The sequence below is a fragment of the Gasterosteus aculeatus genome, chromosome 16, assembly GCF_964276395.1.
Source record: "Gasterosteus aculeatus chromosome 16, fGasAcu3.hap1.1, whole genome shotgun sequence".
In the NCBI taxonomy this organism is placed as follows: domain Eukaryota; kingdom Metazoa; phylum Chordata; class Actinopteri; order Perciformes; family Gasterosteidae; genus Gasterosteus; species Gasterosteus aculeatus.
In genome coordinates, this window is record NC_135704.1 from 4,604,698 (window position 1) to 4,618,865 (window position 14,168).

General features: G+C 42.4%; 1 protein-coding gene across 3 annotated transcripts in view; it reads left to right on the forward strand.

Moving 5' to 3' along the window:
* Positions 1–12,838, forward strand: part of ramp1 (receptor activity modifying protein 1) — a 38,003-nt gene extending 25,165 nt beyond the window's left edge. For all 3 annotated transcript variants that reach the window (XM_040201943.2, XM_078091403.1, XM_040201942.2), the window contains exons 2-3: positions 806–941; positions 10,956–12,838. In XM_040201943.2, coding sequence (XP_040057877.2) covers positions 806–941; positions 10,956–11,211 — 392 coding nt within the window. In that variant the 3' untranslated portion in view covers positions 11,212–12,838. The remainder of the gene's footprint in view (positions 1–805; positions 942–10,955) is intronic.
* Positions 12,839–14,168: the final 1,330 nt, after the last annotated feature.

Here is a 14,168-nt window from a genome sequence, read left to right on the forward strand (position 1 = left end):
AAAGGAAGGAAGGACCTAAAAAAACAAGCTCGTCGGAAGATTGACGGCCAAACAAGAGGGCGCTATTTGGGTTATTGTTTCTTAAAATTGTGTAATACGTTTGCTGAACAATTGTCCTTGCAGTGCAGGATGAGGGAGACGCAGTGAGTGTGTAGGCAGACTCGCCCCCACCAGGAGCCCGACGGACTGGTGGCTGGAGGTGCAGCTGTTGCTGATGGTGCTGGGCGGCTGACAGGCTTTTCTAGTCTCATGTCCTGCTTCCTGTCAGACAGGATGTCTATGATCCATCATGCGGCAGAGACTGCTAAAGAGCAGTTTATGGACATGGTTCCCTTCTGTTCAGGCTCTGTGTGCTAAGTTAAGCCAATTGGCTCCATGAAATACGTTCGGTTGGGGGATATTCTCGTCTAACTCTGACAAAGAAAACACATTTTAGTTCCCATCACAACCTGCCATTATCTTATAAGACATTTTAATTAATAAACCAAAACTTCCTCCCCAACATCTTAAACATTCTCGCGCTCGTTCACAAAACGGGGGGAAAAAACCCCTGACGGGACTCACAGTGCAATATTATTCAGTATGCGTGTTGTTTTGGGGTCTTTGCAATGGTACCGATCGTCAATGCAGCCTGTCCTGCATGCACGGACACACACACACACACACACACACACACACTGTACACAGATTAACAAGGGATCAAATGTGTGTGTACTCAGCTACTCACACTTTTTTGACATTTCTGTTTACGGAATATCTTTCTGTTTTCTCCGTTTCCTTTACCCCCTTCCCATCATTTCAACAGTGTCTCAGTGTGTGTCGGCCCTTGGGTGTGGGTCCCACTATGAATTTGGAATTGAGGACCTGTGCCTGGCCAAATTCAGACTGGACATGCACGAGCTGGGCGAGAGACACTGGTGCAGCTGGGAGGACACGGTCGAGTGAGTAGAACAAACACACACACAGCGAGAGACAAAGAGACAAATTAGAGATTGGTTCGGCACGAGGCATAATCAGCAGTTTCATTCTATGTGTTGGTTAGTAATGCAGTAAGGGGCAGTAAGGGGCATTAAATGGCTGTTACACTCGACACGATGATCTTCACGGATCTCAAATACTACCTTTACTCATCGTGCTCAAGTGGACGACTGGTAAGTCAACTCCATACCAGGAGTGCTGCCTGTTCCTGGCAAGATCTGTAAAAGTGTCCAACGCTTTGGTTACCTTCCAACAGCTGATTAGATAATGGCTGAGAGACAGCAGAGACGGAGAGTGGGAAAAACTGGAGGGGAGCAGGAGGATTACGCTGAGACTGTAAATGCGAGGAACAAAATCTGTAAGCCGGTGGCCTGAACAGGGATCTTTTCAGCATATCCAAATATTATCTTTGCCCTCACTCTAAGAGACGTCTGGCGCCACAGGTTTGCACAGTTGTCCTCAAATTTTGAGTGTCAGTTTTTGGAATCATTTGGTACGAATAAACATGCGCTGCCCCACTTGACTGTAGAAAACTTAGTTTTATTTAGTTCATCATTACTAAATAATACGATCAAAAGGTTTTCATTATTTATTGATTAAGAGTGCCACAAGGCTGTATTTTGGGGTCGGATAAGTGACTTTATTGCTGAGCATAAAAATAAAAATAAATAAAAAAAATACTACTTTATTATATCTGTGTGTTATTTTTGTATTATTGATCGTCGTATCTTTTGGCTTCAATAACCTTCCACTTCCCCACTAAATTCAAGTGGTGTGATCCTGCATGTCAGCAATATCTCTGCAGCAAAGTCGGCCACAGAATTATACAATAGCAGTCGAACAAGGAACCAACGGTTTATCTCATTGATCTAGGAGCTTCATTTGGAGATGGACCAGAAAAACTATATTCTGTAATAATCTCCCATCTTCTATTTCTTAACTATGGAAAGTCAAGTCCACTTTTGTAAAGCAACTGACCATTTTCATCAAATAATTGGAAGTTTGCTGGATAGTTAGCAGTCTTGACTTAGTAAGTCACAATATTTAGGGAGTTTGATTAAGTGACCTCTGATCACTCCTCACTAAAGCGTTGAATGTTGTCACAGACGACAAGAAAGACGCCGAAGTAGAAGACCCAGAAAAAACGACTAGTGAATCCAAAATTGAAATGTCAAGTATGATTCAGTGAACAGATGGCCAAAATGTCACTGGGGATTTCTACATTTGTACAAATGACACGTGGTGTGCTGCTATATTAGCATAATGATGCCTAACTCCCCGTATAAGCACTGCAAAGGGCCTTATTATCTATTAACTAGCATTTCTCACAAGGGCCTTAGGAGAAAGCACTACTGTTAACTTTACAGTAATGTTGTTTGTTACTGCAGTTCACAGTGATGTCTACATTTAGATGCTTCACTCAGCGGCTGGGAAAGCACTCTGCTGTTTACCATAACAGACAGTTGCTTACATCAAATATGCATGACTCAAAATCCAGAGGTTCCAGAATGTGCACCTCGTGTTGACCATAATATTTGAGTATTCTCAAAAGGACGAATTAGCAATTATTGAAAAAAATAGTTCCTTTATGACACAAATGTAACATTTATCCTTGCGTAGAATATTGAAGTTGATAAAGGGAGGAAATGCGACACAATAGAGCATTTCTTTCTGCTGGAAAGACGGTCGTAGGAGGAGTGAAAGAAGAGCGACGTTGCTATTTATCCTCTCGGTTTGCAAGTATTCAGGTTTGTACGAGACACTTAGAAGATGGAACCAAATGCAGATGGGAAGAAGATGGAGACGGGAATGATAACATGTCACCATCTAAGTTCAATTTCAACTTTTGACAGCGCGATCTAAGAACTGGAGCGTGTGTTGGTTTAGCTTCTGAAGGTTCAGTCATCTGTGCTGCTGAGGGAAGGTAACTGTGTCTTACAATTAACTAATCACCAAAGAAAATGATCGTCAAATTAAACAGCAGAATTTTTTTTAAGTTAAAATACAAAAAAAATCCCACACTTATGTATGATATGTATTGGCCACTATTAGTCATGTAGAAATAAAGTGAAATAAATAGTTTGGTACTTGACAGAATGCGAATGGCACAGTTTGGAACACAATTATCCCCAAAAACGTTATTAAAATCAACATTTGCGGAGAGAATGTTGTGCACATATTGAGTTATTATCTCGTAGAGGTTTTGTGCAAGAATATTTTCATTCTGAAGGGATAATCAAGTTTTTTTTACTTCTGGCAAAGGAACTTTTTCATTTTTGCAGTGTGCCATCTTTATTTTCTCCTGACCTGCAACACGGACATTTCCACTTCTGGACTAAAGTTTTCCCTTTATTATGACACTCACATTATTCAAATAGATATATATATGGCAGATATAACCTTTTTTCATGGATATTATGGTATGTCTTGTTTGTAAAGAGGTTTTGAACTCACTAAAGTTTTCATAGCTTCTGGTCCCGTGGAGACGCTCTCTAGGAGGCTCCTCAATAATGCACGCGGCCTCGTCGCCGCCTGAATCGCACAGATTCCGTCTGTGTTCGCCAAGCTGATGGCTAAGGCTTCATTTTGAAATGAAGATTCGCGAATGATAACGGATTCTGTACTGAGCTGTCATGTCCGATTACTCGCTGCCGAAGGCATCTGTGAACAAAGAAAGTAACAGTTTAATTGCTTCCCCCGATGGGCACAACTCCAATTATTAGGTCACATTGATGTTTTCTGCGGCCATCGAACCGACGACGTCCTCCGGCTAACGACTGGGGAGGATGTTTGCTTGGATCCGATGACCACAGTGATTAGAAAACACAGATTGATCCGGGTTGCTCACCCTCATGTCAACATTAGCAGAACATCAAATTTATATTAATATTCAGCTGATATCGCTCGTGCAGTTATTCTCTTGTCTTGTCTGGAATCCCGGTTTTAGAGATTTGTGCAGTAAAACTACTTGTGGCCAAAAACGGGGAACATTTGGACCATTTTGTAAGATTAGGATGGATATTTCTATCCTCTTTGTAGAACACAATTCTCTAGCAGCTCTCGGCAAATTAGAATAAACTGTAACTATAAATATGACGGTACTCCTCAGACTGTTTCAGTCCTTTGTGATTTGTTTGCGATATGAGGAAAAACCAACACGGGAAAGTGGAGCTCCGTAACAACGCTAATCTGCATTGATGGGGAATCAAAAGTTGAAAGATTGTTCATCTCTTTTTCACAACTTTTAAATCAAAAATTAAATCCTATAATAAATTATAAATCCTACCTTGCATAAAATCCGCTGTAATTGAATATGTATGTTGTTCAACTATTAAGTATGTGTGAACCTCAGGTTTACGATCATCCTTCCCCTCCGTTTGTTGCTAGTCTGCTGATTGTGGCACATTACAAGCACAAAAACACACACAAACTCCTCCAGAATTATAATTGGGCTGTTGTTTTTGCTGCAAATCAAGTCCTTCTTCAGTAGCAGCTCTTCTGCTAATTTCTAATTGGGGCGCCGTGTCACCAGCTTGTCGGAGTGTCGCTTTGGGCAGGAAAGCGAGCGGGACTCCAGTCCAAGTTCGCACGGCGCCACGGAGCCACGCAGGATTCGGGTCGAGGAGGCCAGACGCACCGAGAGACAGACATCTGCAAAAGTGTTTCGATTAAACAAACAAGGCTCTCTACTGACTGCAACGCGGCCAGATACGAGATGAAGAGCACGCACACGTGGGCCGAGGGAGGAGCTCCTGGATGAGGCTGAGGGTGTGACAGCAGGCTGCTTCCCTGCGCTCCCCTGTGACCACTTAGAAGAAGACTGTCACATGAATGCAAACAGGCCTGGATTCCAAACACAATCCACTCTGAAGATTAGGAACCAGATTCAGTTGTTAACAAAGAAAAATCAGTGGTAAATGTGTCTTGTTGTCCTTTCTCTCACGGTGTCTGTAATCCAGACAACAGTGTTTGAACAGTTTCAGCCATTTGCTTTTGTATTTACAACTTGAATTACAAAAATTTACACGGAGCAAGTGTGACTATTTTGTCGGACTCTTTTCTTGTCTCAGGAGCACTTTCCTTTCAGAATGATGACTTAAGTCATTTTTAATGTGATTATTGTAAATTAACTTTAATTATAATGTTCAAAAAAGCTTGTGAGTCCTTTTAGAAGGGAACCTTCCAATGATATTAAAATGAAGAAAAGCACAACACTGCAGTTAAAACACTGCACAAAGATGGAAAATGACTCCTGAGTGTGTCTCCTGCTCCCGAACCAAAGAGTGGTCAAAGTGCACGTTTGGCTCAGAACAGGCAGGCGGCTCAGAAGGGAAGCGCTCCTCAAAGGGCTCCAGTACATATTAACGTAGTTCCACATCAAATGATAGACATTGCCAAATACCACCCAGTGTGCCAATGCCAACAAACTAAAAGCTGATAATGCAGGAGGTGGAACATCAAACAGAATAATCTGTTAAAAGAGGACAAAGGAAGAGAGGAGGCAATTATTCCCTTGAAGCAACAGGAACAAATGCAGACGTTCGCTCCTCTCGAGCTGCAGAATAGGAGCAGGCATGCGGAAGACAATGTAAGGCTGTTTGATGGTGTTTAAAACTGGATGACTGCATTATTTATTTGTTTACAAAACTGCAAAACAAATAAAAAACCTCCCGGAAAGGAGGCTGTTGTGCAGATTGTCATCCTGATGCTATTAAAGATGCCTTGCACAACAGCTGTGGCGGCTGAGCGATGCCGGCGTTGCTGGGTGCCGTCCAGTCATTCTAGCTGCATAAACACGCAGCAATCCGTTCCTAATCAGCGGCTAATGAGCAGTTTAATCGGTGCTTCGGGGCTCAGAAAGAGGACTTTAATTAGCTCTCCACGCTGCTGAGGCCTTGGCCCGACCGTCGCTCCCAACTCTGATGTGAGCTCACTCACAAAAAGGGTTTTTAAGTTATAACAGAGGGCTGACAGGCATGACTCACCGACTGACCAAAACTCCCTCCAACAATCACAAACGAATAAAGAAAAAAACGCTCTAGGAAAAGCAAGAAACGGAGCGATTGTTTAAACCAAGAGCCTGTGGCATGAAACCAGAGTCCGGGGCAAAGATTTAGACTGTAATCAGGATAAATGAAAAGTTGCTGTCGGTTGTAGCCGATGCAGACAGACGTCACCCTGCTCGACTTGTTGTTTGACAGCTTGAAATTCTCTGTGTGTTTTGGACGGCAGCTGCAGCGGGTCACAAACTAACAGAGTCAGAAACAGTCAAAGGTCCTGGGCTATCGGGGATACAGAAAGGACAAACATCCACACGCACACACACAAATATAAACAGTACTTGTGTGAATACAGTTATTCACACAAGCTCATCTGTGTGTGTATTTTGGGGGGAACAGTTTTTTCAAACAAAAATATTTGGAGCACTTTTTCTCTTATGTAGGGGAAAGTGTAGCCCGCACGTTCAGATGTTCCATCCCCCCCCTCCCCGAAAGATAAGAGGACCAGGGGGTTTGCAGAATAACAAAGCAGTAAAAAAAGAACATTTTGCCTGAGCTCAGTAGTGACAGTTTGCATGTTTTCTTTTTTCTCTGCTCCAAGGTGATTTTGCCCAGACAGAAACTTTCTCAACTGTAAATGCAAGTGATGAACGGGGGGCTTTTCTGGCCCAACGGAACGACTGAGAATAAGGTGCGTTTCCATGACGATTCAGAGTCGCCGTAGAAACGCATCTTTGCGTAATATGACAACCGTCTTTTTTTACCAGCGTCTGAAAGTAGGACAAAAATAAATAGAAAATAAGATTTTAATCTAGAAATATAAAATCTGCAACTGAAGACCTCAACAAATAGAGAAGAACGAAACTAAATATTTTAAGAAAGAACTGAATTCACATTCACTGAAACTTCCAGGTTCAATTTTCTTTTGCAAATGCTGAAAACGTGCCGGATTGGAATCAGTCAAGTTACCACAGAGGATTTACTTCCACCTGACGGAAAAGTTTACCGGTATTTATGCTCAACATCAGCAGTAAACTGGAGGCGTGTTGTGAAGTGAGTAATCCACTAGGAATGTCAGCTTGCACGTATTTGCAGCCTTGTGCACTTTTTTACCAGGCAAATGTATTTTTCCTTCAATTTTTTTCGTCCCGCTTGCCCTGAGCGGCGCAGCGTCACCCCAGAGATGTTTGCCACTCAGAGCCTAACGCGGCTAAAGATGCACGGCTTCTAAATATAGTGTCACTCAGAGGTTGTCAGAAGGGCAATAACTACACGACGTTTACGTTTGCCAAGTCGGTAGAGGATAGAACAGAACGTAAAAGCAGTCTGCTTATTTCTAACTGAGCGAGCGCTCTCTGCAGGAGTTATCGCTCCACTTAAGCTCCAGATTTAATGCTGGGACAAAGTTTTGTCAGTAATGTTAAAACTTCCCTACGACTTCCTTGTGACTTTGGCTCCTGTCCACCTCACACATTTGGCTGATAAAGAAACAAAGAATTTGAAGAAAAAAATCCCCAGAAACTCATTTAATAAATCTGAAGTTTCTTTCATCCACTCATTTCTCAAGTCAATAGAGCAGCTTTGCTCTTGCTGTTGCTTTTATTCATTCATATTTATTCACACACACTATGGACTACTGATTTAAACTATGGCTGCCTGATTCAGCTCCTCTGTGCTTCATCTTCTTCTAATGGAATCCTTTCATAGACAATTAGATCAATTAGGCTGCTTGACTCTCACTCTGCATACATCAAGCAGCATCTATTTCTGTCTCCCTGCTGATACATTATGAGCTGATTATGAAGTGAATGAGTGTTTCTTCCACTTTGGGTCACCAACCTGACGATTCCCTCTGGGGATTCATTCTGTCCGTATGCTGTCGGTGATCCTTCCACAGGCTCCAACGCTTGAACATTTCTTTTTTAAACCCCTTATATACGGTGTACGCCATCTCCAACACGCAGGCCGTCTTTACCATGCGTGCAGTCTGACGACGCTGCTGTGGAAGTGATGAACTGGACCAACCTGCAGCATCAGAAGAGTTCTGAACCACACCGCTAGAAACAACACATTCTCCCCCGGATGCGTCTGTCGCTGTGGCGCTCTGCTGAACCCGCTGCACAGGCGGCTTGTCAGTTTACTCTTGTTTCCCACATTGTGTTGTTTCACGATAAACTTTAGGTTTAGGCAACGGAACCACTTAGTTAAACTAGAAAAAGACGGTGGTCAACGGTAACTTGACACACGACTTATTTGTCATGTGACCAAAAAAATTGCGAAATGCCAGGATTTAGTTTATATTATTCATTTCAGCTTGATTGGCCATAAATGTTTACCATACATGGAATTTGGCCCCGGTTTTTCCTTTACTCTCCACATACTGTAGATAGTTTCTTTATAGAAATAAACAAGAAATATAAAAAGACAACACTAAAAGTCAAAAAACTGTTTTTTACAGTACAATTATGTAACAACTATGCAATAATGCTACAAATACATTTTTGTATATAGAGATGTACAGTAGATACATATATCTATAGATATAAATACATCTATATATATACATGTCCTCTCTGCTCCTCGTGCCTCCTTCTGACGCTCGAGACCGCTGTGTCCTTTAAACAGAAATGTTGTGTGAAAGAAATGAGCCAATCCGTGTAAACCTTCTCTTCGCCGTCCCGAGGTTTGAACTAAGATGGCAAATCCGCTCATGAAGGCGAAGTCAGGTCGATGCGTCGGTGCTCACAGCCGGCTAGTTTAACACAAATGCTGACATGGACGAAGGTATCTGGCTCTCAATGTACCAACATCTTTAGAATATACTGGAATATCGCACCAAATAAACCGAGACGGAGATCTTCCAGATTCTAACTGAAAGCCAGGCGGCGACCTGCGGTTCAGAAAAGTGAAAGCAATGTGGAAATGTCTTGAATTTGCATTGTGTCTACTGGCCTGGAGGAGGCAACTCTTCTGTATGCAAAAAGCAGTCTGGTTGGATAGAAGCCTACGAGCACAATGTTCCACTTCTCACTTTATTTACAGTACAAGTATAAGTTTGGAAACATTCTTGGAAACACGAGAAATTGTGTCCAAACTTTTGACTGGCAGTGTATTATTTCAGTAAACATTGAGAACATGAGTGTATGGTCTCAAACTCTAGTTTCAAATCGCTCCCATTTGGAAAAAAGAGATTTCCATTTTCCAAGTTCTTTTGACTTTCAAATAGGAGCATTTTAATTCATTTTGACAACTGAACATCTCAGAACCAACACCGCTGACACTTACGATCCTTATTGGATACAATTAAAGCCGGATCATCTGTGGTAATACTGTGAGTGAGTAGAGTTGCTACAAATAAATACTCTTATGTGTTACATTACTAAACGAAATAAACAAAAATGTGACTATTTAGGGACAACTTTTGGATTTTCATTAGTGGCATTGCATTAGTAACACTAGTCGATACCCTCAGTTGCAGAGCTATGACCATCTGCAGCTCCCCTGCAGGCTAATGTTGTTTTTTAGAATATTTTTTGTTTGATGATCTGCAACATTACAGTTTGGATTCCTTCTCACTGCACTCTATACCCCTGTCGCCGCTGCATGGTACCGGCCTGGAGCCAAGTGGCTGGAAATGAAGGTTTGGGACTACGTTTGACTTGACGTTTTCCCTCAAGAAGAGATGGAGACCAAAACAGAGCGTTTTTTTTGGGCCCCAGTATTAAATCAATGCAACTTTAATAGATCAGTAAATTTACGCATTAAAATGTTTGAGGTTACATCTGTGGCACAAATAAATTGCGGTTTAACACTTTTTTGGATCTACATTTTGGGACTGATGTCAGCTCATTAGCAGCTGGATCAGTTTAAAGCTTAAAAAGCACAATACAGTTTCCATTTGCTCTCAGCGAGCTGCACTCACAATGAGCTGCAAGGCAACGGCACTAACGGACCTCAGTCAGATAGGTGTCATGGGGAAAGTGTGTGTGTGGTCGCTGTGAGTGTGATTTGCTGGCTGAACCTTACAGGCCCGCGTGTGTTGTGACCTTGAAGTGCGCATTCCCAGAATCCTCCGTGTGCTCCGTATGTCATAATCATGGGTCATTAGCTCGGTTACCATCTCATCATGGAGAAGAAACACACACACACACACACAAACACACATGCACACGCACTAGGTATAAACAATAGACTCTGAGTAAGACCTCTCCACTCGATTTGTTTCACTATGTGTCTCTAACGGTGAAGGACAAGTGTTTTGCCTCTGAGCCACCTGGACAATCTGGTAATGGGTTTGTCCTCCATAATTCTGCACAGGATTCATGCAACACATTATCATATTATTATACAAGGTGAAGCCGTTAAGAACGGAAAAAGGATAACGCATCGGTTTAATCACGATGCATTTTAAAGATTAGTCAGTAGGGCTTAAAAAGGTTATTTTTAAAATCACAGCTTCATTGGAATTTTGTCAACAGATAAAATGAGTTGTTTTCACTGTAAACGTTGTTATCGACCGTTCACTTAATCCCTCCCAACCGTAAGCGCGGCAGTTCTGCAAAGCATCGACTTCCTCCACAAGCCCAAGTGGTGTGAACGGCTCTGCAGCAGTAGAGATATTGTATTTGTTCATTCTATCGGAAACTCAAAACTATGAGTGAAAGCATATTGAATGCAGCAGACAGCGTGTTCGTTTGATCTGTCGTAAGTAGGAAATGTTAATATTGGTTAATAGTTTACTCTCTAAAGTAGAAACCAACAGTAGCATTGCTTTCATGCTCGAGACGTAACATAAGCTGCATGATCCAGCAACCCAACCAACATGAACTCCAACTAGGATAGTCCGACCTTATACACGGGTTAGTGGTCATCGCCTTTCTCATGTGATGTTAAATGTAAATGTAAAACAATTACTTTTGTGCACCGTCTTCACTGACTAACGTTTTTTTCTCATTCTGTTGTGTCACCATCATGCAGACCGTATGGCCGGCTGACAAACTGCACAAACCTGGTGGCGTTCAAGTTGGGTTGCTTCTGGCCCAACAAGCTGGTGGATGACTTCTTCATCCGCGTCCACAAGCACTACTTCCAAGACTGCTCGCTGTCAGGGCGGCTTCTGAAGGACCCACCCAATCGCATCCTGGGTCCCTTCATCGTAGTCCCCATCCTGGTCACGCTCCTCATGACGGGCCTGGTGGTGTGGAGGAGCAAACGCAGCGAGGGGATTGTGTAGTGAGAGCAAGCGGGTGACCTGGGTGGAGTTATACTTCCCCCCCCCATCCCCCCCAAAGCTGCAGCATATTCACTCTCAGTGACCAAAGCATCTCTCTTTCTGAGTGTCAGTGTTTTGTGCAAAAGGGTTACACTTGGACCAGAATGACTTTATTATAGACCTGGAAGAGGAGCCAGACGGGATAAACAAAAAAAACACAAACTACTTGATGTGATGACAGTGATGGCTGAACGCACTGATACCAATGCAACGGCCATTTGTCCCCACGAGGATTCAAATCCTTCTGTTGGCTTACAGAGCGCTGAACCGGGCCCCTGAATCTGAATGACTGGTGGAAAATAATATCATATACATTATATACATACATACACGTAAAATCAAAAAATGGATTTCTTGACAGAAGTTGCTTCAAAGAATGTAGGATGTGGTGAAAATCCACAGGTGCTGAGGTTCCTCAGTGGGCTTTGACACTAGCGACTTCTGTTCAGGGAACCCGGGTACGCGATATCAGATTTGATGTGAACATGCATATACTGTAAATATATGTATCTCCGAGTGGACTGTCAGAATGTGTTTGTAACACAATCAATCTTTTTTTTAAACAAATCCATTCCTCTCTCATGGAAATGTCATGTCATGATACTCTCATTATATTCTAAATATACTCTTTATCATGCAGACGGCTTATGTTCACGCTGTCCACCTACGGGAGGAGTGGAACCTTTTTACTTTCCAGTTCTTCTCCTCTGAGCTTATCAAACATCTCCTCGACTCACCTGCTGTTCAACCTCCATCTGAAGGATGGAAACAAAGATGTTGCGCAACATGATACCAACTCAAACAGCTGGCAAAAAAAGCAGGACATAACGTTATATGTCATATTCTGGAGATTGGCAGATGTGGACACTAGACAAGGGGTCGAGGCCCCAATCTGGATGTGCTGTGATGATGTTGTGTCTCTGGCTTCCATCCTCCGTCACCAAGGAAACTGAGATGAAGAGACGCCAGCGGAACACATGCGACGTGGCGGAGTGGAGACGTTGGAACGCCACAGGAGAAGAGACTCTTCGAGACAGTTAACGAACCAAAAATCCTCACATTCTTTTGATGTCGCTGCCTCAAACACTTATATTATCCATTTTAGCCGCAACATAGAAAGACACAATAATTACCAAATTGATTTCTTTTAATTTAGGCGTTTGTGTGGACTTATTGCCAAAAAAAAAAAGAAAAGACAACAAAGAGAGAAATTCATTGTGGAAGAATCACAAATGTAACTACAGAGAGAAGATGAAACGGTGGATTAGGCAACGCTCATCTCTGCTGAACGTTGCCTCCAGCACAGTTCTGTCTTTGTGGGATTCATGATCTCCCAGTGTGACGGAGTGAACTGTTTGCTCATTGATATTTTTGGATGCTCTCTCTTCTTTATGGATTCATTGACCTGTGACCCGTTTGGCAGGAGAGCACATCCACACCCAACATCACTTGTACTTTGTGCCAAAAGCTGTCGGAAAACAGAGGGGAATGTTTGCTGTGTCCAATACTCTGTCGGAGTCACTTCTATCGGCTGAATTGTAAAGTCTACGATCATGAGAAAAGTTGAATAAAGCATCTGATTAAAGTATCTGAGGCATTGGGGGTTGGTATTATGGTATTGGATGTGATGTTTCAAACGTGTTGAATATGTGTGACAAATCCTTAGTGCACAACGTTGAGTCATCAGGAATGCACTCGGCCCAGTGTTAAAAATATGACAAATGCAAAACTAAATTTAGAAAACAAAACAATAGGAGGTTGGTGCCTCCTATTGGAACGTGAACAAGCTTTGTGACCTCAGGAATGAGCACCAAATGGAAGAATCCCGTGTTATAACTTTGCGACATGACTTTGGGGAATGGCACTGATGAACAGAGAAAGAGTAAATGAAGGCGCATTTTATATTTAGTAATAATGTTGCCTTTGTGTCGGTGCGCTAAGAGGACGAATCAGCATTAAATCACAAAGCAGGCGTCCACCAAACAGCCTCTTTTATATAATAATCCCTTTATTAGGTGAAAGATTAGATTAGGTTTTTGAGGAGAATCCAAGTGAAGTCGAAAAGGTCAAGACATTTAAACCACAAATGAGACAAGTCTCATTGTCATTTGAGACAAATTCAAAGTTCAATTTAAGACTGTCTTTGAGACAGAAAGAGAAGCCAATGGAGCCAAATCCTTGAAGAATGTATATGATGCAGTCTGCACTCTTCCGGCAGGACGATGACGCTAAACAAACAGCCACGGGTACGTTGGAAGGGTTTAAATCAAACCATATTAAAGCGTTAAAGTGGCCCAAACCTAAATCCAATTGAGGATCTACAGCAACTTAAATTGTGGTTCACAGTCTCCATCGAATCCAGAATAGGAGAATGGACCAAAACGTCCATATCTAGATGTCCAAAGGTTGTGGAGACATATGAAGTCTCGAGGCTGTAATTGCAGTGAAAGCGACTTCTACCAACTAAAGACTCGTGGTGTGAATATCATGCATCAAACAGACACAACACTTTTCTGTTCTCGTTATGTTTGTGTCACAATAAAAAGCGTTTTTCAAGATCAATGTACTATGCATGTTGTGTTGATCGAATGGGAAAGTATATTTGAATCCCAGTCTGTAACAGTACAAAGTGAGGGGAAATGTCCAAGCGGGGGTCAACACTGCGTGTCGTCTTTGATGCATTTGTTTGAGGCACTGAGCTAATGTAGCTGAGGTATCTATCTCCATTAGGGTGCAATTAGTAACCTAAACATTAGTGAGTTGCAAGAGGAGAATCGTTCTCTCCACGTGTGGTTCATAACGTCCACGAACCGTGGCAGGGTAGCTTGCCAACTGGTCCACATTCATGTCGTCGCTCTTTGCATCATGTGACTATCCATCTAAACGCCTTTGTTAGATGATCCCGTTTCATTTAGCCA